We start from the raw sequence: 26755 nt of genomic DNA, 5'->3' as shown, positions 1-26755 counted from the left end.
TAGTAAAAATGTATTTAGTTTTTTTTTTTAAATTTAATAAATATATTTATTTTTAGGTAAGATAAACATAATAATACAATGTATCTCTAGTCTAGATGATTTAGTTCTTGTCACCATGTTGTCCTCACTCTGGTCCGCATGGAGCTGGAGGGGGCGTGGCCTCCAGCTCCGGCTGAAAATCGGGAGATTTTCTGGAGAATATTTGTCCCCGGGAGGTTTTCGGGAGAGGCGCTGAATTTCGGGAGTCTCCCGGAAAAATTCGGGAGAGTTGGCAAGTATTGAAACTGTAACACTGCAAAATGACCTCCAGCCAGGGCCGGCCCGTGGCATAGGCCGTATAGGCAAATGCTAAGGGCGCCGTCCATCAGGGGGCGCCACGCCAGTGCCACAAATGTTGGAGAAAAAAAAAAAAAAGTTGGTACTATTATTTCTAAATACAAAAAATAATCCCACGTTAATTAAAATGCAAAGTAAAGCCTATATAATAGAAATATTATTTGTTACAACATTACGCCCCCCCCCCGCCCCCTCCCTTCCCGTATCATGACTCTTTTTGGACGTCACCACATCAAAAAATCAACACAAGATGTCAAAACGGCCAAAACTGTCAGGTGCCCAGGGAAGAAAAAAGAGAAAAGAAGAGGAGGAAAAACGAGAAAAAGACAGAGGTAGCAGGTAGGTAACGTTAGCCTACATGAAATTATTTGTCTGTTACAGAATGTGATAGTAACCTGGCTTTTTAGCATTAAGCTAATGTTACATGATTCGGCAATTGCTAATCAATAAATAGCTAGTTCTGTTTTAACATCGGGTTAATATTGTGGAGGGGGCTAAATTGTTATGGAAAATAATAATGTAACGTTAGGTAATTACAGTACTCCCACCTTACATTCCTCAGGGACATTTGTATTAGATCTTTTAAGCAGGTGTTTTTTGTTTACATTGTTATTGCCTTCTGGTTAGCTAATGTTTGCCCTGCAGGTAATAGTCACTTTTCCACCCCTTTATATATTAGGTATAGTTGTAAGCCTAGTTGTTAAAGTGCACATCATTAATGTTAATTAAGCAATATATATGTAAAAAATATTGTATTTCATATATTCATTTTTTATTTTTTGCATTCATTTATTTATTCATATTTTTTTTATCTTGTTAACTATTCTGATTGTTAATTTGCTTTCTTTAAGTAAAAAAAAAAGGTCAAAGACAAAGCTATTCGGTTTCTTGTGAGTATATACACTTCACTGCCGATGTGGAGGGGCGCCACCTAAAATCTTGCCTAGGGCGCCAGATTGGTTAGGGCCTGCCTCCAGCTAACTAGTTAAAATGGGATATTGTGAATTTCACAAGACTGTCTTTAGAAGTGATCACTTGAAAATGTTCAATTTGAAAAATGTGCACTTAAATATAAAAATAAAGTGTTGCATATTGATATTTATCTGTTTCTATATATATTTATTGTGAGAAATCGTTAAGATGATCAGTGTTTCCGCAAAGATAAATATTATTGATTATTAATAATAACATAGAGTTAAAGGTAAATTGAGACCTAGAAGATGTCTACGTTTACGACAATTTCCCTCAAATTACGACAGTTTGGATCTCAGGGTCAGCTGACTCCTGGTCACGTGACCAAGCAAGAAGTAACCCCGCCGAAAAGCGAGCGTCTCCATTTGAAGTTTGCCGACATAAAGATGACTTCCGTCCGTCAAAGATGATTCCACGCGTGTTCACATGTGTCCTAATATCCTTGGCGACCATTTGCGACGTTTCGAGCGAACTTTTTCGCCAAAGTCTGGACGGCCAATGGCGCCTGTGGAACTCCAACCGGACTTTGTCGCTCCCTGCGCGGGTACCAGGCTGCGTGCACTCCGCTCTGATCCAGCGACGATTCATCCAGGTGACCAATAATAGCAGTATTTAATACCAACAACTCTAATATTGACTCCGTTTATTGTTTATTGAGGAAGGCTAGTCTTCCCGGGGTCCTTTCCAAAAGTTCCAAGTACAATAATAATACTCACGTCCAGTTACAAAACATACAAACATCCAGTTACAAATAAAAGAAAGGAAAAGAGAAAGAACATTCTCAAAAAATAAAATAACAGTACACAGGTCCAGTTACAGAACATACACACATCCAGTTACAAATACAAGAAAGGAAAAAGGAAAAGAGAAAGAAAATTCTCAAAAAAATAAATAAAATAACAGTACACAGATCCAGTTAAGAAAATAACAGAAAGGAAAAGAGAAAGATTCTCAAAATACTAAAAAATAAACAATACACAGGTCCAGTTACAGAACATACACAGATCCAGTTACAAATAAAAGAAAGGAAGAAAGAAAATTCTCAAAATAATAAAAAATAAACAATACACAGATACAGTTACAAATAAAAGAAAGGAAAAAGAAAAAGTAAAATTTCAAAATAATAATAAAAAAAACAAAAACAATACACAGATCCAGTTACAAATACAAGAAAGGAAAAAGAAAAAGAGAAAAAAAAAAATCTTAAAAAAATAAATAAAATAACAGGTCACAGATCGAGTTACAGAACATACACAGATCCAGTTACAATAAAAGAAAGGGAAAAGAAAAAGGAAATTCTCAAAATAATAATAAAATAAAAAAACAATACACAGATCCAGTTACAAATACAAGAAAGGAAAATGAGAAGAGAAAAAAAATAAGAAAATAACAGTACACAGATCCAGTTAAAAAAAAATAAAAGAAAGGAAAAAGGAAAAGAGAAAGAAAATTCTCAAAAAATAAAACAGTACACAGATCCAGTTGCAGAACATACGCAAATCCAGTTACAAATTAAGAAAAGGGAAAAGGAAAAGAAAAATAACATTTTCAAAATAATTTAAAAAAAATAACAATACACAGATCCAGTTACAGAACATACACAGATCCAGTTACAAATAAAAGAAAGAAAAAAGGAAATTCTCAAAATAATAATAAAAAATAACAGTACACAGATCCAGTTACAGAACATACACAGATCCAGTTACAAATAAAAGAAAGAAAAAAGGAAATTCTCAAAATAATAATAAAAAATAACAGTACACAGATCCAGTTACAGAACATACACACATCCAGTTACCAATAACAGAAAGAGAAAAGAAAAAGTAAATTCTCAAAATAATAATTAAAAAAATAACAGTACACAGATACAGTTACAGAACATACACACATCCAGTTACAAATAAAAGAAAGGAAAAATGAAAAGAGAAAGAACATTCTCAAAAAAATAAATAAAATAACAGTACACAGATCCAGTTAAAAAAATAACAGAAAGGAAAAGAGAAAGATTCTCAAAATACTAAAAAATAAACAATACACAGGTCCAGTTACAGAACATACACAGACCCAGTTACAAATAAAAGAAAGGAAAAATGAAAAGAGAAAGAAAATTCTCAAAAAAATAAATAAAATAACAGTACACAGATCCTGTTACAAATAAAAGAAAGGAAAAAAGAAAAGGGAAAGAAAATTCTCAAAATAATGCAAAATAAACAATACACATATCCAGTTACAGATCTGTGTATTGTTTATTTTTTTTTATTATTTTGAGAATACCAAGGGGTATAATAAAAAATAAACAATACACAGATCCAGTTACAGATCTGTGTATTGTTTATTTTTTATTATTTTGAGAATTTTCTTTCTCTTTTCTTTTTTTCCTTTCTTTTATTTGTAACTGGATCTGTGTACTGTTATTTTTTTTATTTTTTTTGAGAATTTTCTTTCTCTTTTCATTTTTCCTTTCTTTTATTTGTAACTGGATCTGTTACAGAACAGTGGGCAGCACGGTGGGAGAGGGGTTAGTACATCTGCCTCATAATACGAAGGTCCTGAGTAGTCTTGGGTTCAATCCCGGGCTCGGGATCTTTCTGTGTGGAGTTTGCATGTTCTCCCCGTGACTGCGTGGGTTCCCTCCGGGTACTCCGGCTTCCTCCCACCTCCAAAGACATGCACCTGGGGATAAGTTGATTGGCAACACTAAATGGTCCCTAGTGTGTGAATGTTGTCTGTCTATCTGTGTTGGCCCTGTGATGAGGTGGCGACTTGTCCAGGGTGTACCCCGCCTTCCGCCCGATTGTAGCTGAGATAGGCTCCAGCGCCCCCCGCGACCCCAAAGGGAATAAGCGGTAGAAAATGGATGGATGGACAGTTACAGAACATACACAGATCCAGTTACAAATAAAAGAAAGGAAAAAGAAAAAGTAAATTCTCAAAATAATAATAAAAAAAACCAAACAATACACAGATCCAGTTACAAATACAAGAAAGGAAAAAGAAAAAGAGAAAAAAAATTCTTAAAAAAATAAATAAAATAACAGGTCACAGATCCAGTTACAGAACATACGCAGATCCAGTTACAATAAAAGAAAGGGAAAAGAAAAAGGAAATTCTCAAAATAATAATAAAAAAACAAAACAATACACAGATCCAGTTACAAATACAAGAAATGAAAATGAGAAGAGAAAAAAATATATAATAACAGTACACAGATCCAGTTACAGAACATACACAGATCCAGTTAAAAAAAATAAAAGAAAGGAAAAGAGAAAGAAAATTCTCAAAATAATAATAAAAAATAAACAATACACAGATCCAGTTACAAATAAAAGAAAGGAAAAAGGAAAAGAAAAATAACATTTTCAAAATAATTAAAAAAAATAACAATACACAGATCCAGTTACAGAACATACACACATCCAGTTACAAATAAAGGAAAAGAAAAAGTAAATTCTCAAAATAATAATAAAAAATAACAGTACACAGATCCAGTTACAATAAAAGGAAAAGAAAAATAACATTTTCAAAATAATTTAAAAAAATAACAGTACACAGATACAGTTACAGAACATACACACATCCAGTTACAAATACAAGAAAGGAAAAAGGAAAAGAAAAAGGAAATCATCAAAATAATATAAAATAACAGTACACAGATCAAGTTACAGAACATACGCAAATCCATCCATCCAGCCATTTTCTACCGCTTGTCCCTTTCGGGGTCGCGGGTACCCAGTTACAAATAAAAGAAAGGAAAAGTTATTATTTTCAAAATAATAATAAAAAATAACAGTACACAGATCCAGTTACAGAAGATACACAAATCCAGTTACAAATAAAAGAAAGGAAAAAGGAAAAGAGAAAGAAAATTCTCAAAATAATAATAAAAAATAACAGTACACAGATCCAGTTACAGAACATATGCAGATCCAGTTACAAATTAAAAAAAGGGAAAAGGAAAAGAAAATATTCAAAATAATTTAAAAAAATAACAATACACAGATCCAGTTACAGAACATACACAGATCCAGTTACAAATAAAAGAAAGGAAAAAGGAAAAGAAAAAGGAAATTCTCAAAATAATAATAAAAAATAACAGTACACAGATCCAGTTACAGAACATACACACATCCAGTTACAATAAAAGAAAGGAAAAAGGAAAATAAAAAGTAAATTCTCAAAATACTAAAAACAACAATACACAAATCCAGTTACAAATAAAAGAAAGGGAAAAGAGAAAAAAAATTCTCAAAATAATAATAAAAAATAACAGCACACAGATCCAGTTACAGAACATACACACATCCAGTTACCGTACAATAAAAGAAAAGAAAAAATACATTCTCAAAATAATAATAAAAAATAACAGTACACAGATCCAGTTACAGAACATACACACATCCAGTTACAATAAAAGAAAGGAAAAAGGAAAATAAAAAGTAAATTCTCAAAATACTAAAAACAACAATACACAAATCCAGTTACAAATAAAAGAAAGGGAAAAGAGAAAAAAAATTCTCAAAATAATAATAAAAAATAACAGCACACAGATCCAGTTACAGAACATACACACATCCAGTTACAGTACAATAAAAGAAAAGAAAAAATACATTCTCAAAATAATAATAAAAAATAACAGTACACAGATCCAGTTACAGAACATACGCAGATCCAGTTACAATAAAAGAAAGGGAAAAGAAAAATAACATTTTCCAAATAATAAAAAAAAAATGATCAGTACACGCTTTGTCCTCCAACCTCCGAGGACAAAGCTATGAACCATGGGAGACCCGGCTTTCTGCTCCGCCGCTCCCAGTCTGTGGAACACTCTCCCTGACCACCTGAGGGTAAATGCTTTTAAAAAAGGCTTAAAACCCTTCTTTTTTGATAGATTTATGTGTGCTAGCTCCAGCTATTAGGCTGTTCTAGTTTTTATTTTATTTTACTATTTATTTTACTCGTTGAGGTCAGCTATTTGTTGTTCTACCTTTTTTTTCTTTTTCTTTTTTAAATGCACTGTAGCTCTTTGAGATTGTTTGTTCAATGTAAAGTGCTTTTTACAAATAAAATCTATTATTATTATTATTATTATTAGTACACAGGTCCAGTTACAGAACATACACAAATCCAGTTCCAATAAAAAAAAGAGAAAAGAAAAAAAGTTCTCAAACTGATAACATGAAAGATTAACTCTTAAGTCTAAAAAGTGACTTCACATGTTTCTTAAATGCTTTTTTTTTTTTTTACTGGGAATAGTCCTAATATTTAAATGAAGAGTATTCCATAGTGAAATGTCTTTGTATACAACAGTGCTTTTCATTGAATGAGTTGTGGCAATGCAAGTTTTTTTGATTGATTGAAACTTTTATTAGTAGATTGCACAGTACAGTACATATTCCGTACAATTGACCACTAAATGGCAACACCCCAATAAGTTTTTCAGCTTGTTTAAGTCCACGTTAATCAATTCATGGTAAGTAGACCTTGGGTTGGAGCTCGGGTGCTGTAGTGGTGAACCTCAGCATGAGAACCAATCTGTTTGAAAAGAGCTTCAGGCTACTTGTTATGTATAATGTTTGGAGTAAATAATGATAAACTTGCTGGATAATCTCTGAATAACCTTCAGCCATCCGAGACAAGAATGCATACGATCCACACTGGAAGAAGAATCCAGAGTAATCACACATGTGGTGTGTCTTCCAGGACCCATATTTCAGGTTCAATGATCTGGCCTACCAGTGGATCTCCCTGGACAACTGGACCTACGTGACCACGTTTGCCGTGTCCGACCGTCTGAGGTCAGAGAAGCTCTCGTCAGAACACTTAACCCGTAACTGTCCAAGTCTGTCACCAACAGGTCCGCGCAGAAGGTGCTCCTGATCTTGGACGGCGTGGACACGGCGGCGTTGGTCTGGCTCAACGGCGTGCTTGTGGGCCACGCCGACAACATGTTTCGCCAATACGTGCGTCTGTGTCTCGCCGTCATCTCTGCCGCGGGCGCTTCATACGTGTCCCGTCTGTCTGTCGCGCCAAGGTCTTCCCTGTGCGAGAGCTGCTGAAGGAGGAGGAGGAGGAGAACGTGCTGAGGGTGGACCTCCTGTCTCCGGTCTTGTACGCTAACAACCGGAGAAAGGCTCATTCGGCCTACAGAGTTCCTCCCGAGTGTCCTCCTGATGTCCAGAAGGGCCAGTGTCACGTCAACTTCATCAGGAAGGTCAGTCAGCCTCACGTACGACTTCTGGGTCTTGAACAACGTAGCATACATGAGTCCCTACCGTAGTTTAACACAGTCCAATCCACTTTATTCATAAAGCGCATTTAAACAACAAAAAATGTTTCCAAAGTGCTGCACAACAATATTAAAAATAATATTCAAATATTATCCTTAGCTCCACCAATAAAAACAATAAATAAATAAATATAAAACCAATATAAAATAGGGGTGTCAAATGTACGGCGGCCCGCGAACAGGTTTTGTCAGGTTCAAACACTGATGACATTTATTAAACCAGACAAGAAGCAAGGAAATAAACAGAGACATGATTCAATTTTGCTCAATTTGAGGAGAAACGTGTGGACCTGTAACCTCTTAGACCAGGGGTGTCAAACTCAAATACAGAGTGGGCCAAAATTTGAAACTGAACAAAGCCGCGGGCCAAGGTTGAACAAATTAACCTTTTAATAGGGACTAGAGATGTGCGGTTTGTGGACACAACCGCGGAGTCCGCGGATAATCCGCGGGTCGGGCGGGTGACATGACGAAAAAAATAGATTTTAAGTAGATGCGGGCGGGTTGCGGTTGAACCAATTCGGAAATATATATACATAGTTAAATGTTGTTACCCACATACGAAAAACGTATAGATTTTATCGGTCCTTTAGGTGGAGCTGATGGTGCATCACCGAAAAAGAAAAGGATTGACTTCACAGAATGGGAGGAGGATACACCTGTGTTTGTTGATGAAGTAGAGGATTATTCCTCTACAAACTTGCATCTCGACAGATCAGCAGAGGAAAATCTACTTTCCTTTTGGGGGAAACAAGGACAATCATTCCCACGACTACAACACCTTGCCAAGAGAATCCTATGCGTCCCAGCAACAAGTGGCGCAAGTGAGCGCTCCTTCAGCGCAGCAGGGCGCATTTTAGAGGCCAGGCGCTCTCGCCTGAATCCTGGCACTGTAGATGCCATTTTATTCCTGCATAGTGCTAACAACAAAAAAAAGTAAGTAGACATACGGTTGGATATGTTAAAGGAATTAGTCTACGTTACCTATAGGCTATACCAAATAAGCCCATGTCTAACCTATATTGAGTTCGCTCAGCTGAATTATTTTGATGGTTACGTGTTGTTTGGGCGCACTACAATGCAAAGGAATTAAGGCAATTGCGTTGTTTATTGTGTTTTTTTTCTATTGGCGATATACTACTATGTGTGAATAATTATTTGGCCTCGCTTTCAAGTGAAGCGCATCTCCGATTGGCGACAATGTAAGGATATTTAGCCTGCTTTGTTTGTCGCCACCGTCTATTTTCATTATAATTCAAGTGCAGTCTGATGGGTTTGATTTCCCCCCTTCAGCTATTTGCCTTGGCCAATAAGTTGCAGCTAATTTATTATTATTATTTATTGAATTTATTTTTGTTTAAATAGAGATGACATACATATGTTATTGTATAATTTAAGTTTGTGCGCGTGATTGACAGCCTAAGGCTTATGAGGCACATTTTTTATTTATTTTTTTATTTCAACTTAAAAAGGTATGAGCCTATGCCTACAACATAGGCTATGTGCTTATCTTTATTTTCCTGCCTGTCGTTGACAATGGAGATTGTCTGATATTTTGTCATGGCTGCAGATCAATCAATAAAGGTTCATCTTTGTCGCAAAATTGTTCACCGCTTCACTGTGCACCCCGCCCTCGTCCCTATTTGAGCATTATAACGTTAACAAGTTAATATTCATTGAAATAAATTCAGAAATTTTTTTTTACCTAACGAAAATATAGGCCTAGTCTTTCTAAAAAAAAATGTTTAACTTCTTAAAAGCCTCGTTCTGCTTGCTGCAACTGCGCACACAAAGTGTGAGGAACGCACTCCTGATCTGAGGGCATTGGCAACAATAGTCAACACTTTCTTAATGGAAATGACAATAATACTATAATAATGATAAATAATATTATCACGCACTGAATGTCTGTGCTGCATTGGATCAGTCTCCTTTCTTTAACAGGCAAAAGCTTTCTAACCTCACTAATGCCTCGCATCGTCTATATTAGATATATAACAACTGGCGGATGGCGGGCGGGTGCGGTTTTGATAAAATGTTGGTTGGGTGGATGGCGGAGGGATGACGACTTTTGTGATGCGGTTGCGGATGAAATAATTGCCTATCCGCGCATCTCTAATAGGGACCCAAACAAGTTTTGCATTGAATATTGAACAAGCAAGGCTTATGTAACTTTATAGTGACATGCAAAATCCAGTTTCAAATAATAATAATGAAAAAATATCAATGGCATATCAAATACAATTTAAATAAAAATTGAATGCTTATTTTCTATTTGCAGCCTTCTGAGGTAAATATCAACATTAACTTTTTCCACAGGCTAATAAATTTGAAAATCAATCAATCAATCAATGTTTATTTATATAGCCCTAAATCACAAGTGTCTCAAAGGGCTGCACAAGCCACAACGACATCCTCGGTACAGAACCCACATAAGGGCAAGGAAAAACTCACCCCAGTGGGACGTCGATGTGAATGACTATGAGAAACCTTGGAGAGGACCGCATATGTGGGTAACCCCCCCCCCCCCCCCCCCTCTTTAGCTAAGGTAAGCATGTGTTTATAAGTTATTAAACTATCACTCCATGCTTGATGGAAAACCTCAAGTTTAGTAGCACGCCATTTGCGTTCCAGCTTTCTACACGATCATTTACGGGCTCTAGTTTCTTCTGTAAACCATGGGGTGCGCCTTTTAGGGGCTCTTTTTAGCTTTAGCGGTGCTATACTATCAATGGTGTCGCGCAGGGCGTCGTTAAAGTTGTTAGTGAGGTTATCAATACAGCCGACATAATTTGGGAATGGTGCCATTACCGAAGGCAGTAGGCCAGCAAGAGTCATCGTTGTGGCAGCATTAATGTTGCGGCTGCTATAGCAGTTATTATTATTATTATTAGTTTGTTGACAATGAGTCAGAACTTCGAATTTTATAAGGTAATGATCGGACATTACTTTAGTATACGGGAGTATCGTAACTTTGAACGTGGTGACACCCCTGACCAGCACTAGATCTATCGTATTGCCGTTGCGATGCGTAGGTTCATTTATTATTTGTGTAAGACCACAGCTATCAATTATAGTCTGGAGCGCCATGCACTGAGGGTCCGATGGGGTATTCATATGGATATTAAAGTCCACCATTATCAATCAATCAATCAATCAATGTTTATTTATATAGTCCTAAATCACAAGTGTCTCAAAGGGCTGCACAAGCCACAACGACATCCTCGGTACAAAGCCCACATAAGGGCAAGGAAAAACTCACCCCAGTGGGACGTCGATGTGAATGACTATGAGAAACCTTGGAGAGGACCGCATATGTGGGTAACCCCCCCCCCCCCCTCTAGGGGAGACCGAAAGCAATGGATGTCGAGTGGGTCTGACATAATATTGTGAGAGTCTAGTCCATAGTGGATCCAACATAATAGTAAGAGTCCAGTCCATAGTGGGGCCAGCAGGACACCATCCCGAGCGGAGACGGGTCAGCAGCGCAGAGATGTTCCCAACCGATATACAGGCGAGCGGTCCACCCCGGGTCCCGACCCCGGACAGCCAGCACCCCATCCATGGCCACCGGATCTGTGTGTCTCCCCTTCCACAAGGGATAGGGGGGAGCAGAGGAGAAAAGAAAAGAAACGGCAGATCAACTGGTCTAAAAAAAGGGGGGCTATTCAAAGGCTAGAGTATACAAATGAGTTTTGAGATGGGACTTAAATGTTTCTACTGAGGTAGCATCTCTAACTGTTACCGGTAGGGCATTCCATAGTGCTGGAGCCCGAATAGAAAACGCTCTACAGCCCGCAGACTTTTTTTGGGCTCTGGGAATCACTAATAAGCCGGAGTTCTTTGAACGCAGATTTCTTGCCGGGACATATGGTACAATGCAATCGGCAAGATAGGCTGGAGCTAGACCGTGTAGTATTTTATACGTAAGTAGTAAAACCTTAAAGTCACATCTTAAGTGCACAGGAAGCCAGTGCAGGTGAGCCAGTATAGGTATATATATATATATGTATATATGTATATAAAGGTATATACAGTATAGGCGTAATATGATCAAACTTTCTTGTTCTTGTCAAAAGTCTAGCAGCCGCATTTTGTACCAACTGTAATCTTTTAATGCTAGACATAGGGAGACCCGAAAATAATACGTTACAGTAATCGAGACGAGACGTAACGAACGCATGAATAATGATCTCAGCGTCGCTAGTCGACAAAATGGAACGAATTTTAGCGATATTACGGAGATGAAAGAAGGCCGTTTTAGTAACACTCTTAATGTGTGACTCAAAGGAGAGAGTTGGGTGGAAGATAATACCCAGATTCTTTACTCAGTCGCTTTGTGTAATTGTTTGGTTGTCAAATGTTAAGGTGGTATTATCAAATAAATGTCGGTGTTTAGCAGGACCGATAATCAGCATTTCCGTTTTCTTAGTGTTGAGTTGCAAGAAGTTAGCGGACATCCATTGTTTATATTGTCGGCGTGCGTCACTAAATCAGCAACGAACTCTGAAAATTCACTGATGAAGTCCGAATAGGGTCCTGGGGGGGCGGTAGATAACAGCCAGGTGGAGAGGCAGCGGTGTGACAAACCTCATAGTAAGCACCTCAAACGAGTTATATTTATTATTTAGGTTCGGGGTAAGATTAAAGTTTTTATTGTGTATGAGTGCAACTCCCCCACCCCTTTTAATGGGACGGGCAATATGCGCTCCCGCATAGCCAGGAGGAGACGCCTCACCCAGCGCAAAGAAATCGTCTGGTTTGAGCCAGGTCTCGGCGAGACCAATGACGTCAAGATTATTGTCTCTAATGACCTCATTAACTAATAACGTTTTGGAAGATAATGATCTTATGTTTAAGAAGCCCATATTATAGGTAGGGGGCTGTTTTGAGGAGTTTTTGTTGAAATTATCCGTAGTAGCAATATTAATAATGTTGCGTTTATTATGTGTAGTGCACTTTAAATAATTTCGACCATATCTAGGAATTGATATGACGGGAATTTTCCGATTGTTTGCTTGATGTTGTGATAAACTGAACGCATCATAACTTGCCACCTCAGTAGAGTGCATGTCTACGTCTGATAAAGCCATCACAGAAAAAACATTTCGTGAGTTGTATATTGTTGTAAAATAATTGCTATGTGTGCAGGTATTATCCAGCCTGGCGCTGGCTAGTTCTATTTTAACTGACTTCTCACCCGGACTAGGGCTTCTTTGAGGATTAGCCTTTCGCTTTGTTGTTAGCCCCGCTCGGCATCCCCGCTTCTGCTTCCGCTCACACCGCTTACGTGTCTTCCGTTGACGGTCCCCGCTGGCACTTAACTCCGCTGCTTCAGAGGCCGCTGGATGTAGCCAGTGAAGTATTCCTATGCTAGCGAGGAGGTCCGAAGTACGCGCCGCCATCTTAGCTGTCAAAAATAAGATAATGAATAAACCAACCATTCAAGACTTTAAACTGCTCAGTTTGCAACAAACATGATCTAATCTGATGTGCCCAAGCCAGATACCTGCCATCTTTTCTTGGATGCTAGTTCATTAATGTCAGGGCTGAGGCAACCTTCATTATCGAACAAAGTTCTTCATCAGTCATTATACCTCGTAGTCCACAGTCTTGGGGGCGTGCCTTACAGCCACTGCTTTTAACGTCCTCTACGAGCTGTCGTCACGTCCGCTTTTCATCCTTTCTAACAACGTGCCCGCCCAGTCGCAAGATATGAGCGGCTCCTGTAAGCACACATACGCGAATGCAAACGCATACTTCATCAACAGCGATACAGTTTACACTGAGAGTGGCCGTATAAGCAACTTTAACATTGTTAGAAATATACGCCACACTGTGAACCCACACCAAACAAGAATGACAAACACATTTTGGGAGAACATCCGCACACTAACACAACATAAACACAAGAACAAATACCCAGAACCCTTTGCAGCATTAACTCTTCGGCACGCTACAAAATACACCCCCCCCCCACACACACACCTTGTAGCGTCCCGGAAGAGTTACATACCTGCCAACTACTCCGGTTTTCCCGTAATTAGTACGGTTTTCATCAACCTATTCCGGGTTACGGTTGCAGTGATAAAAAATACGGTTTTTCATTAATTAAAAAAAAGAAGAAAAAAGAAGCTGTTTCTTCGTTGGAAAAACTGTTGCAAACTAAAGGAAAATAAAAGGAAAAAGTAACTACGGTCTGGTCTTTTGAGTGAAATCCAGAAGCCACATTTAGCATTGGTACATCCCTTCAAGTGTGGGATAAGCACAGCGAAAAAAGCAAAACACTTGACAGTTGTTGTATGCACACTGTGTGGAGCGGAAATGGCCTATCATAGCAGCACAACGGCTATGAACGAACATTTGAAAAGAAAACACCCGACAGCGTTCTTGCCATCACCATCAACTAGTCAATCGTCCGCGTGAGTATACGTTGTCATCATTACACAAAAACATGAATGTGTCATTTGTATCTGCGTTGTAAATTCATAAACTAAAACACCGTTTCGCTCTGAGAGGCGCGTTTGGCGTGCCTGTTCAGTGTTTACAAAGACGCTAACGTTAATTAGTTGTGCAAATACCTTTTACAACATTAACAGTTACATATACTATGTACAAACCAACAATTAACTTTCACTTTAATCATACTATCATTGTTGTGTTATTAAGCAAAATAAGCAATACTTTTACTTTTGTTGAAATGTTTACACTGTTACAGAATATTTCCTTTTGCACTTTTTTGTATTGGATGTTTATCTTTATTTTTGTACATTTTAAAGCAAAATAAGCAATACTTTTACTTTTGAAATGCTTATACTATTGCAGAATATTAAGATTTGCACTGGATGTTTACTTTTATATTTGCACATTAAAAAGCAAATAAGCTACTTTTAATTTTGTTAAATGTTAAAAGTTTTAAATGTTTACATTGTTACAGAATATTTTGTCATGCTGTTGTCAATGTTGACTGAGTGGCCATACTTTTTTTTTTGTAAATAAGTCATGCCTTTTGAAAAAACTGGCCTAAATTTTTATTTTTTCATCTTCATTTTAAATAAAAAAAATAATCGGTAAAAGGAAAAATAATCTATAGATTAATCGAAAAAAAATAATCTATAGATTAACCGATTAATCGAAAAAAATAATCTATAGATTAATCGATAGAAAAATAATCGTTAGCTGCAGCCTTAGTCCTGGACCTACCGGGGCCTGCGGCCCCTGGATCCTGGCTACTAGGTTTTTCTGATTTCAAAAGTTGGCAGGTATGGAGTTAGTGCTGCAAAGGGTTCTGGGTATTTGTTCTGTTGTATTTATGTTGTGTTACGGTGCGGATGTTCTCCCAAAATGTGTTTGTCATTCTTGTTTGGTGTGGGTTCACAGTGTGGCGCATATTTCTAACAATGTTAAAGTTGTTTATTTCGGCACCATCAGTGTAAACTGTTTCGCTGAAGTTCAAGTATGCCTTGCATTCACTTCTGTGTGCGTGCCAAAGCCGCACATATTTGGGCCAGCACTCTTTGGGCTGGATGAAAAGGGGACGTGACGATTTTTGGGAGGGGTACTGAAATTTGGGAGTCTCCCGGGAGGTTTGGCAAGTATGAGAATTAGCGGTGTACCGCGGCACCGCCGCTGTATATAATCAACGGGCCAGCTCTAGGGTTAATTTGATATGTCCTCAAGGGCCAAGTGAAATTACACGGGGGCCAGAGTTTGACACCCATGTCTTAGAGTGTCAACCACGCTCTAACGAAAAAAGGTTCACCTCTCCTCTTTTATTTGGATATTCCCTGTTTACATAACAACAGCTGTTTCTAAAGGAATGGGGGGGGGATGTAAACAGCCATTGTTTTCAGTCACATTAACACAAAAGAAAAAGATGCCTCTGGCTTGGACTGGTCCTGGATCGAGCTTAGGCAAGTCTTGGATCACAATAGATAAACCCCTCCTGTCTCCTCCCATCGTACACAGTGGAATTTTCCAAGCCTTTGGCTTGGTGCAACAAAAACAGCTTTCGTCTCTTCACTGGGAACCCAGAGAACGGAAAGTTTTTTTGATCATTTACATACAATTTTTCTGACACGCGGGATGAGTTTGCGAAGTATAAAAACGAGCGGAAATTATTGAATAAAAGAAACTGCTGTTCTAAATGTGTCCACTAGATGTCGCAATAGCAACTCTTTGTATCTTTGTAGATGATGCTACATATGTATTGTCTTTTAAAAAGAAAAAAGTTTTTGTGACTGTAAAAAATATCAATGTAATTGTGAAGTGACTTATATTTATATAGCGCTTTTTCTCTAGTGACTCAAAGCGCTTTACATAGTGAAACCCAATATCTAAGTTACATTTAAAGCAGTGTGGGTGGCACTGGGAGCAGGTGGGTGAAGTGTCTTGCCCAACTAGGATGGCGGAAGCGGGGATCGAACCTGGAACCCTCAAGTTGCTGGCACGGCCACTCTACCAACCGAGCTATACCGCCCCTATGTAATCATAGTAGTATCGACTAGATACGCTCTTGTACTTGGTATCATTACAGTGGATGTCAGGTGTAGAACCACCCATGGCATTTGTTTACATTGTGTTGCCGGTCAGCTATTGTATCCTCCTACGGTGTGTATCAATCAATCAATCAATCAATGTTTATTTATATAGCCCTAAATCACAAGTGTCTCAAAGGGCTGCACAAGCCACAACGACATCTTCGGTACAAAGCCCACATAAGGGCAAGGAAAAACTCACCCCAGTGGGACGTCGATGTGTAGTGAAGCATGTTTAGCTATTCCTCGTCCTCCAGTGATAATGGTACCTGTAAGAAACGTACTTTATTCGTCGGCATTGGAGACAAGGATTAGTGGTTTAGAAGTGGCTAAAACACTGCGGATGGACGTTAGCCGCTAGCTTTTGTTTCAGTGTTATAACTTCACCTTTATCTTTACTTTTTACACCAAAATGCGTCCATCCATCCATCCATCCATCCATCTTCTTCCGCTTATCCGAGGTCGGGTCGCGTGGGCAGCAGCCTAAGCAGGGAAGCCCAGACTTCCCTCTCCCCAGCCACTTCGTCCAGCTCTTCCTGTGGGACCCCGAGGCGTTCCCAGGCCAGCCGGGAGACATAGTCTTCCCAATGTGTCCTGGGTCTTCCCCGTGGCCTCCTACCGGTCGGACGTGCCCTAAACACCTCCCTAGGGAGGCGTTCGGGTGGCATCCTGACCAGATGCCCGAACCACCTCATCTGGCTCCTCTCCATGTGGAGGAGCAGCGGCTTTACTTTGAGCTCCTCCCGGATGGCAGAGCTTCTCACCCTATCTCTAAGGGAGAGCCCCGCCACCCGGCGGAGGAAACTCATTTCGGCCGCTTGTACCCGTGATCTTGTCCTTTCGGTCATAACCCAAAGCTCATGACCATAGGTGAGGATGGGAACGTAGATCGACCGGTAAATTGAGAGCTTTGCCTTCCGGCTCAGCTCCTTCTTCACCACAACGGATCGATACAGCGTCCGCATTACTGAAGACGCCGCACCGATCCGCCTGTCGATCTCACGATCCACTCTTCCCCCACTCGTGAACAAGACTCCGAGGTACTTGAACTCCTCCACTTGGGGCAAGATCTCCTCCCCAACCCGGAGATGGCACTCCACCCTTTTCCTGGCGAGAACCATGGACTCGGACTCGGAGGTGCTGATTCTCATCCCAGTCGCTTCACACTCAGCTGCGAACCGATCCAGTGAGAGCTGAAGATCCTGGCCAGATGAAGCCATCAGGACCACATCATCTGCAAAAAGCAGAGACCTAATCCTGCAGCCACCAAACCAGATCCCCTCAACGCCTTGACTGCGCCTAGAAATTCTGTCCATAAAAGTTATGAACAGAATGGGTGACAAAGGGCAGCCTTGGCGGAGTCCAACCCTCACTGGAAACGTGTCCGACTTACTACCGGCAATGCGGACCAAGCTCTGGCACTGATCATACAGGGAGCGGACTGCCACAATCAGACAGTCCGATACCCCGTACTCTCTGAGCACTCCCCACAGGACTTCCCGAGGGACACGGTCGAATGCCTTCTCCAAGTCCACAAAACACACGTAGACTGGTTGGGCAAACTCCCATGCACCCTCAAGGACCCTGCCGAGAGTATAGAGCTGGTCCACAGTTCCACGACCAGGACGAAAACCACACTGTTCCTCCTGAATCCGAGGTTCGACTATCCGGCGTAGCCTCCTCTCCAGTACACCTGAATAGACCTTACCGGGAAGGCTGAGGAGTGTGATCCCACGATAGTTAGAACACACCCTCCGGTTCCCCTTCTTAAAGAGAGGAACCACCACCCCGGTCTGCCAATCCAGAGGTACCGCCCCCGATGTCCACGCGATGCTGCAGAGTCTTGTCAACCAAGATAGCCCCACATCATCCAGAGCCTTAAGGAACTCCGGGCGGATCTCATCTACCCCCGGGGCCTTGCCACCGAGGAGCTTTTTAACTACCTCAGCAACCTCAGCCCCAGAAATAGGAGAGCCCACCACAGACTCCCCAGGCACTGCTTCCTCATAGGAAGACGTGTTGGTGGGATTGAGGAGGTCTTCGAAGTATTCCCTCCACCGATCCACAACATCCGCAGTCGAGGTCAGCAGAACACCAAAATGCGTCCGTTCTCCCTTTTCTGTCTACACACTGTGTCTGCTTGTAAGTACTCTGTGTGTGTGCGCTGCCGAACATGCTCCTCTGCTTGTAATACTAGCAATGTCACCACGCCTGTAAGAAGAAAAAAATATGACGAACCAGTACTTTTCAAACAGAGTATAGTACCCTTTTTGATTGATTAGTACCACGATACTACACTAGTACCGGTATACCGTACAACCCCATTCAGTTCTTGACAATGTTTAAAGTGCCACTATGTTTTGTTGCAGGAGCAGAGCTCGTTCAGTTGGGACTGGGGCCCGTCCTTTCCCACCATGGGGCTGTGGAAGGGAGTCCGCCTGGAGGCGTTCGACGCCGTGCGACTGGTCCGGTTTTCAGCTGTCCCTCTACGCAGTACGCCAGGCCTCCTCCTCCCTGTCATTTGTTCTGTTCCTCGAGCACACCGGGGTGGATAACGACAACCGACCTAACGTGTTCCAGACGCGAGCCTCTCCCAGTGGACCGTGCGGGTGGAGCTCCTGGTGGAGGCGCTGCGTCCTGCGCGTGTCAAGGTCACGCTCGCCATACCCGAGCTGTTCTCGCAGCTCACGGTGCCCTCGAGGTTTCTTCCAGGGACCACCAGACACGTCTTCACACTACACGTCAACACGGTACGTGTGTGTTTATTAACAAGGACCATCAATCACCCACTATAAGCTGCTAAATGTGTGCTATCATCCAAAACCAGGGGTCGGCAACCCAAAATGTTGAAAGAGCCGCAAAAAATTAAAAGCCATATTACATACAGATAGTGTGTCATGAGATATCAATTGACTTAAGAGGACTTAAAGGAAACTAAATGAGCTCAAATATAGCTACAAATGAGGCATTATGATGCAATATGTACATATTAGTGATGGGTCCGGCAACACCGATGCATCGGCGCATGCGTCGAGCTCATAGAGCGAAACCCTGTGTCGGTGCGCGTACCGCGTGCAAATGAACATTTGGACCAGACATGGCGTGAAGGTGAAGACATGATTTATTTAAACACTATAACTACAAAAAGAACAAACTAAAGGCGCGCACAAGGCGGAAGTACAAACTTGACAAATGAAACCAATACTTGCACGTGGGTAGTGATGGGTCCGGCAACACCGATGCATCGGCGCATGCGTCGAGCTCATAGAGCAAAACCCTGTGTCGGTTTTAGAAAGTCACGTGACCGATCATGAGCTGTTTTGGTCACGTGACCGATACGCCAACTGTGTCGCACTGACACCTCCTCTGTGCCCTGTGAGCGGGTCTTTTCTACAGCCGGAGAAATAATAACTAAGAAGAGAAATCGTCTAAAATGTAATACGTCGGAAAAACTTTTATTTTTATTTTATTTTTTTATAAAAATGTGTAAAAAAATAAAATTAAAACAATTCCCAGTCCACAATCATCCACAACACGTTCTCTTAGATTTCCATGTTATGATACATGTTCACATTATTTATTGACTGTATCTAAAAAAAGATAAAAATATATTTTTATTTAAATCAATCAATCAATCAATCAATGTTTATTTATATAGCCCTAAATCACAAGTGTCTCAAAGGGCTGCACAAGCCACAACGACATCCTCGGTACAAAGCCCACATAAGGGCAAGGAAAAACTCACCCCAGTGGGACGTCGATGTGTAGTGAAGCATGTTTAGCTATTCCTCGTCCTCCAGTGATAATGGTACTTGTAAGAAACTCACTTTATTCGTCGGCATTGGAGACAAGGATTAGTGATTTAGAAGTGGCTAAAACACTGCGGATGGACGTTAGCCGCTAGCTTTTGTTTCAGTGTTATAACTTCACCTTTATCTTTACTTTTTACGCCAAAATGCGTCCATCCATCCGTCCATCCATCCATCTTCTTCCGCTTATCCGAGGTCGGGTCGCGGGGGCAGCAGCCTAAGCAGGGAAGCCCAGACTTCCCTCTCCCCAGCCACTTCGTCCAGCTCTTCCTGTGGGACCCCGAGGCGTTCCCAGGCCAGCCGGGAGACATAGTCTTCCCAACGTGTCCTGGGTCTTCCCCGCGGCCTCCTACCGGTGGGACGTGCCCTAAACACCTCCCTAGGGAGGCGTTCGGGTGGCATCCTGACCAGATGCCCGAACCACCTCATCTGGCTCCTCTCCATGTGGAGGAGCAGCGGCTTTACTTTGAGCTCCTCCCGGATGGCAGAGCTTCTCACCCTATAGCCCTAAATCACAAGTGTCTCAAAGGGCTGCACAAGCCACAACGACATCCTCGGTACAAAGCCCACATAAGGGCAAGGAAAAACTCACCCCAGTGGGACGTCGATGTGAATGACTATGAGAAACCTTGGAGAGGACCGCATATGTGGGTAACCCCCCCCCCCTCTAGGGAGACCGAATGCAATGGATGTCGAGTGGGTCTAACATAATATTGTGAGAGTCCAGTCCATAGTGGATCCAGCATAACAGTAAGAGTCCAGTCCACAGTGGGGTCAGCAGGAAACCATGCCGAGCGGAGACGGGTCAGCAGCGCAGAGATGTTCCCAACCGATATACAGGCGAGCGGTCCACCCCGGGTCCCGACCCCGGACAGCCAGCACCCCATGTGTGTCTCCCCTTCCACAAGGGATAGGGGGGAGCAGAGGAGAAAAGAATAGAAACGGCAGATCAACTGGTCTAAAAAAAGGGGGGCTATTCAAAGGCTAGAGTATACAAATGAGTTTTGAGATGGGACTTAAATGTTTCTACTGAGGTAGCATCTCTAACTGTTACCGGGAGGGCATTCCATAGTGCTGGAGCCCGAATAGAAAACGCTCTACAGCCCGCAGACTGAAGATATGAAATAATCCTAAATGAAATACAATGACTTGGTTTATATTATTGTATATACTAGGGCAGGGGTCACCAACGCGGTGCCCGCGGGCACCAGGTAGCCCGTAAGGACCAGATCAGTCGCCCGCTGGCCTGTTCTAAAAATAGCAAATAGAATTTGAAAATCCAAGAAAATATTTTAAAGACTTGGTCTTCACTTGGAATAAGCGGTAGAAAATGGATGGATGGATGGGTCTTCACTTGTTTAAATAAATTCATTTATTTTTTTACTTTGCTTCTTATTACTTTTAGAAATACAATTTTAGAGAAAAAAATACAACCTTAAAAATGATTTTAGGATTTTTAAACAAATCTATCTACCTTTTTACCTTTTAAATTTCTTCCTCTTCTTTCCTGACAATTTAAATCAATGTTCAAGTAAAAAATTGTTTTATTATTGTAAAGAATAATAAATATTTTAGCTTCTGGTTTTTCGACGAAGAATATTTGTGAAATATTTCTTCAAACTTACCGTATTTTCCGCACCATAAGCCGCCCTGGGTTATAAGCCGCGCCTTCAATGAACGGCATATTTCAAAACTTTGTCCACCTATAAGCCGCCCCGTGTTATAAGCCGCATCTAACTGCGCTAAAGGAATGTCAAAAAAACAGTCAGATAGGTCAGTCAAACTTTAATAATATATTAAAAACCAGCGTGATGTGGGCGCGCATGGAGTCGTATATCAACATGGACGGAGCTGCGTGAAAAAAGCCACCCGGCCTCTTCGCGTAAACTTCCCTTAACCACTCGCTCATCTTTTCTTCATCCATCCATCCCTTCGAGTTAGCTTTTATGATGACGCCGGCTGGAAAGGTCTCTTTTGGCAAGGTCTTCCTTTTGAATATCACCATGGGTGGAAGTTTCTGGCCATTAGCATGGCAAGCTGGAACCACAGTGAAGGATGACTTCTCATTCCCTGTGGTGCGAATATTCACCGTACGTGCTCCCGTTGTATCCACAGTGCGGTTCACAGGAATATCAAAAGTCAGTGGAACCTCGTCCATGTTGATAATGTTCTCTGGCCGGATCTTTTTTCAGCTATCTTGTTTTTACAATATGCACGGAAAGTAGCCAGCTTTTCTTGAAAGTCTTTAGGCAGTTGCTGTGAAATAGTAGTCCGTGTGCGGATGGAGAGATTGCGTCTTTTCATGAACCGGAAACCTGTCGCTTAGTAGGAGCCATTTTGTGGTCTTTACAGATGTAAACACACAAAGGAAATGAAACGTAATATCCGCGCGCTTCTTCTTCTTCTTCTACGCGGGCGGGTGGTTGCTTACAGTAGAAGAAGAAGCGCTTCCTCTTCTATGGGGGCGGGTGCTTACCTTGGCGGTTGCTTGCGTAGAAGAAGAAGCACTTCCTCTTCTACGGGGAAAAAAGATGGCGACTGTTTACCGTAGTTACGAGACCGAAACTTTATGAAAATGAATCTTAATATTAATCCATATATAAAGCGCACCGGGTTATAAGCCGCACTGTTAGCTTTTGAGTAAATTTGTGGTTTTTAGGTGCGGCTAATAGTGTGGAAAATACGGTACTATGATTAAAATTCGAAAAAATTATTCTGGCAAATCTAGAAAATTTGTAGAATAAATTTAAATCTTATTTCAAAGTATTTTGAATTTCTTTTAAAATTGTTGTTCTGGAAAATCTAGGAAGAAATACTGATTTGTCTTTGTTAGAAATATAGCTTGGTCCAATTTGTTAAATATTCTAACAAAGTGCAGATTGGATTTTAACCAATTTAAAACATGTCATCAAAATTCTAAAATGTATCTTAATCAGGAAAAATTACTAATGATGTTCCATAAATTTTTTTTTTTTAACTTTTTCAAAAAGATTCAAATTATCTAGTTTTTCTCTTCTTTTTGTCGGTTGAATTTTGAATTTTAAAGAGTCGAAATTGAAGATAAACTATGTTTCAAAATTTTATTTTAATTTTTTTCGTATTTTCTCCTCTTTTAAACCGTTCAATTAAGTGTTTTTTTCATCATTTATTCTCTACAAAAAACCTTCCGTAAAAGGGGAAAAAAATGTACGACGGAATGACAGACAGAAATACCCATTTTTTAAAATATTTTTAACTTTTTCAAAAAGATTCAAATTAGCTAGTTTTTCTCTTCTTTTTGTCGGTTGAATTTTGAATTTTAAAGAGTCGAAATTGAAGATAAACTATGTTTCAAAATTTTATTTTAATTTTTTTCGTATTTTCTCCTCTTTTGAACCGTTCAATTAAGTGTTTTTTTCATCATTTATTCTCTACAAAAAACCTTCCGTAAAAGGAAAAAAAAATGTACGACGGAATGACAGACAGAGATACCCATTTTTTTATATATATAAATGTATTTATTTAGCTATTCTTGTTTAAATCACACTTACGTGTAACTTACAAATGACAATATATTTACTTATTTAAGTGTGTATCAAACTGGTAGCCCTTCGCATTAATCAGTACCCAAGAAGTAGTTTTTGGTTTCAAAAAGGTTGGTGACCCCTGTACTAGGGCATCAAATCAGTGTCAGTTGAGTCGGTCCATAGGTTGCCTGTAGGGATTTTTAATGTCCAGCAGATGTCAGTATTTAGTGACACAGTATCGACACAGTATCAATACAGTTTTGCAATGTGTCGAAACGCTTCATGACGCCTCATCAACCCATCACTAGTACATATAGCTAGCCTAAATAGCATGTTAGCATCGATTAGCTCGCAGTCATGCAGTGACCAAATATGTCTGATTAGCACTCCACACAAGTCAATAACATCAACAAAACTCACCTTTCATGCACAACCTTAAACGTTTGGTGGACAAAATGAGACAGAAAAATAAGTGGCATAAAACACGTCCTAGAAAGTGATACATGTAAACAAACTACGGTGAGTTCAAGGACCGCCAAAATTTGTAGGACAAAACGGCGCTCGCCAAATACTCGAATCAGTGAAGCATGTTTATTATAAACAGTGTGCTTTATAACAATTAGGGAGGTTTGTGTCATGTTTGTCCTCCTACAGAAACCATATTAAAACAAAAAATAGATTGTTTTCCCCTCATCTTTTTCCATTTTTCATACATTTCTGAAAAAGCTCCAGAGAGCCACTAGGGCGGCGCTAAAGAGCCGCATGAGCCGCGGGTTGCTGACCCCTGTCCAAAACTAATGAGAAGAATAAGTGATTATTACATTTGAACAGAAGTGTAGATAGAACATGTTAAAACAGAAAGTAAGCAGATATTAACAGTAAATGAACAAGTAGATTAATAATACATTTTTTACAGTTTGTCCCTCATAATGTGTACAAAATAATAGGTGTATAAATGACACAATATGTTACTGCATAGACTAATTAGGAGTCTTTTTTTGTTTACTTACTACTAAAAGACAAGTTGTCCAGTACAGTGGTCCCCAACCGGTCCGTGGACCGATTGGTACCGGGCCGCACAAGAAATAAAAAAATAATATATATTTGTATTTTTTATTTTTATTAAATCAACATAAAAAACACAATATATACACGTTATATATCAATATAGATCAATACATTCTGCAGGGATACAGTCCGTAAGCACACATGATTGTATTTATTTTTGACAAAAACAAAAATTAATTAAAGCTGCAAGCAGCGTTGGTCGGGCCCGCGTATTTGACAGGTGCTAGTCCTAAGTGTCCCAATACTTTTGTCCAGTTTTAGTCCCAAGTGTCCCAATACTTTTGTCAAGTTGTAGTCCCAAGTGTCCCAATACTTTTGTCCAGTTTTCGGCCTAAGTGTCCCAATACTTTTGTCCAGTTTTCGGCCTAAGTGTCCCAATACTTTTGTCCAGTTTTAGTCCCAAGTGTCCCAATACTTTTGTCAAGTTGTAGTCCCAAGTGTCCCAATACTTTTGTCCAGTTTTCGGCCTAAGTGTCCCAATACTTTTGTCCAGTTTTCGGCCTAAGTGTCCCAATACTTTTGTCCAGTTTTAGTCCCAAGTGTCCCAATACTTTTGGCAAGTTGTAGTCCTAAGTGTCCCAATACATTTGTCAAGTTGTAGTCCCAAGTGTCCCAATACTTTTGTCCAGTTTTCGGTCTAAGTGTCCCAATACTTTTGTCCAGTTTTCGGCCTAAGTGTCCCAATACTTTTGTCCGGTGGTAGTCATAAGTGTCCCAATACTTTTGTCTAGTGTACCTACCTTGTCTGCATTGTGTAGGCACGCTGGTTCTTCCTGCTTTTAAGCAGCCATCTTAAAAAAACAGCAGCGCAGCAGCATCAGCGCAGCGGGTCTTTGAAGGGTCATAAAATCAAAACCGGAGCAGGTATTAAAACGCTGTTCTGTTATTTTATACACAAGGGTTTAATCTCTCTCCTGTGTTAGTTTGAAGCCGAAACGACAAACGCGCTCAGAGGAGATAGATTTTGAAGAAAGGTGACCGGTTTTTACAAAAATGTTGTTTTGAAGGGGGAATAGCAAACTTCCTGTTGATTTTTGCTGGGGGTTGTCAATTTATGAAATATAGGTCTAAGTGAGACCTACGGAGAGGTTTTTGTTTCATGTCTCTCCGACCTTCCCAGTGGGAGTTACAGGCAGTTTTGTCAGTTTTTTCATCCGAGGAGCAGTTTTTTGTGCGAGCACAATTTTGAGATTTGGGGTTAGGTTTTTTTATTAGATCACAATTTTTGCCAGTCCTGATGTGTGCGTTCAGTTTGGTGAGTTTTGAAGCATGTTAAGGGGGTCAAATCACAGCTCAAAGAGGCAAAAGTGACTGTTTTTAGTACTTTTTTGTCTTGAAGGGGGAATTGCCAACTTCCTGTTGATTTTAGCCCGAGAATGTACTATTATGAAATGTAGGTCTAAGTCACACCTACATAGAGGTTTTTGTTTCATGTCTCTCCGACCTTCCTAGTGGGAGTTACAGGCAGTCTAGTTTTGTTTTTTTCTAGGGGGCGCTAGAGCGCAATTTTGAGTTTTGTGGTTCGTTTTTTTTTTAAAAAGGCAATTTTGTGTGGGTCAAATATGGTGAGTTTTGAAGCATGTTAAGTGGGTCAAATTATAGTTTAATGTGGCGGCGAAAGAATAAAGAATAAAACCTTAGAAATTCAATAGGTCCTTATGTCCCATTGCATAAGGACTCCCTTTGGGAGTCCTTATGCAATGGGCCATGCGGGCCCTAATAAATACCATACACCCCCGCGCCCCCTGAATGACAATAATAAACATATGTTTCATGTACCCTAAGATTTTTTTTCCAAATAAAGACAATAAATAATTATTTTATGGTCTCCTTTATTTAGAAAAGTAGCAAAATACATTTTGGTACCGGTACTAAAATATTGGTATCGACACAACCCAAGTCCATGAGGATTACTTGTGTTTAGTTCCTTCCTTCCTTCCACCCGCAGAGTAGTCAAGTCAGGCTGTGGTGGCCCAGCGGACTCGGCGAGCGGCCGTCATACCGCCTCCTCGTCACTGCGTCGTCTCAGGATGGACTGCCACTCTTGGACACAGAGTCAAAGGTCAGAGGCCGTCTATATCAAAACACCAGGAACCTAGTAAGGTTGTAAATACTGTACACAGTGTGCTAACCCATGTGGTTCCTGTGGATGTGAACACAATTACTGTAGTGACTAAATAACATAGTGACTGAAACAGACATAGTAATGTGTAAATAATGTCAATAACTAGATGAACCATC

The 26755-nt window shown here is 40.3% G+C and overlaps 1 protein-coding gene across 1 annotated transcript in view; it reads left to right on the top strand.

Annotated features, from left to right (window-relative positions):
* The first annotated feature begins 1629 nt into the window (after positions 1 to 1629).
* Positions 1630 to 26755, top strand: part of manba (mannosidase, beta A, lysosomal) — a 48164-nt gene continuing 23038 nt past the window's right edge. The window contains exons 1-7 of the mRNA XM_061987656.2: positions 1630 to 1900; positions 7009 to 7103; positions 7163 to 7268; positions 7340 to 7519; positions 18501 to 18624; positions 18712 to 18881; positions 26463 to 26576. Of these exons, the coding sequence (XP_061843640.1) occupies positions 1715 to 1900; positions 7009 to 7103; positions 7163 to 7268; positions 7340 to 7519; positions 18501 to 18624; positions 18712 to 18881; positions 26463 to 26576 (975 nt within the window). The 5' untranslated portion in view covers positions 1630 to 1714. The remainder of the gene's footprint in view (positions 1901 to 7008; positions 7104 to 7162; positions 7269 to 7339; positions 7520 to 18500; positions 18625 to 18711; positions 18882 to 26462; positions 26577 to 26755) is intronic.

The sequence above is a fragment of the Nerophis lumbriciformis genome, linkage group LG26 (assembly GCF_033978685.3).
Source record: "Nerophis lumbriciformis linkage group LG26, RoL_Nlum_v2.1, whole genome shotgun sequence".
Classification (NCBI taxonomy): Eukaryota; Metazoa; Chordata; class Actinopteri; order Syngnathiformes; family Syngnathidae; genus Nerophis; species Nerophis lumbriciformis.
The sequence above is the reverse complement of the archived record's forward strand: the minus strand, read 5'-3'. Positions and strand labels throughout refer to the sequence as shown.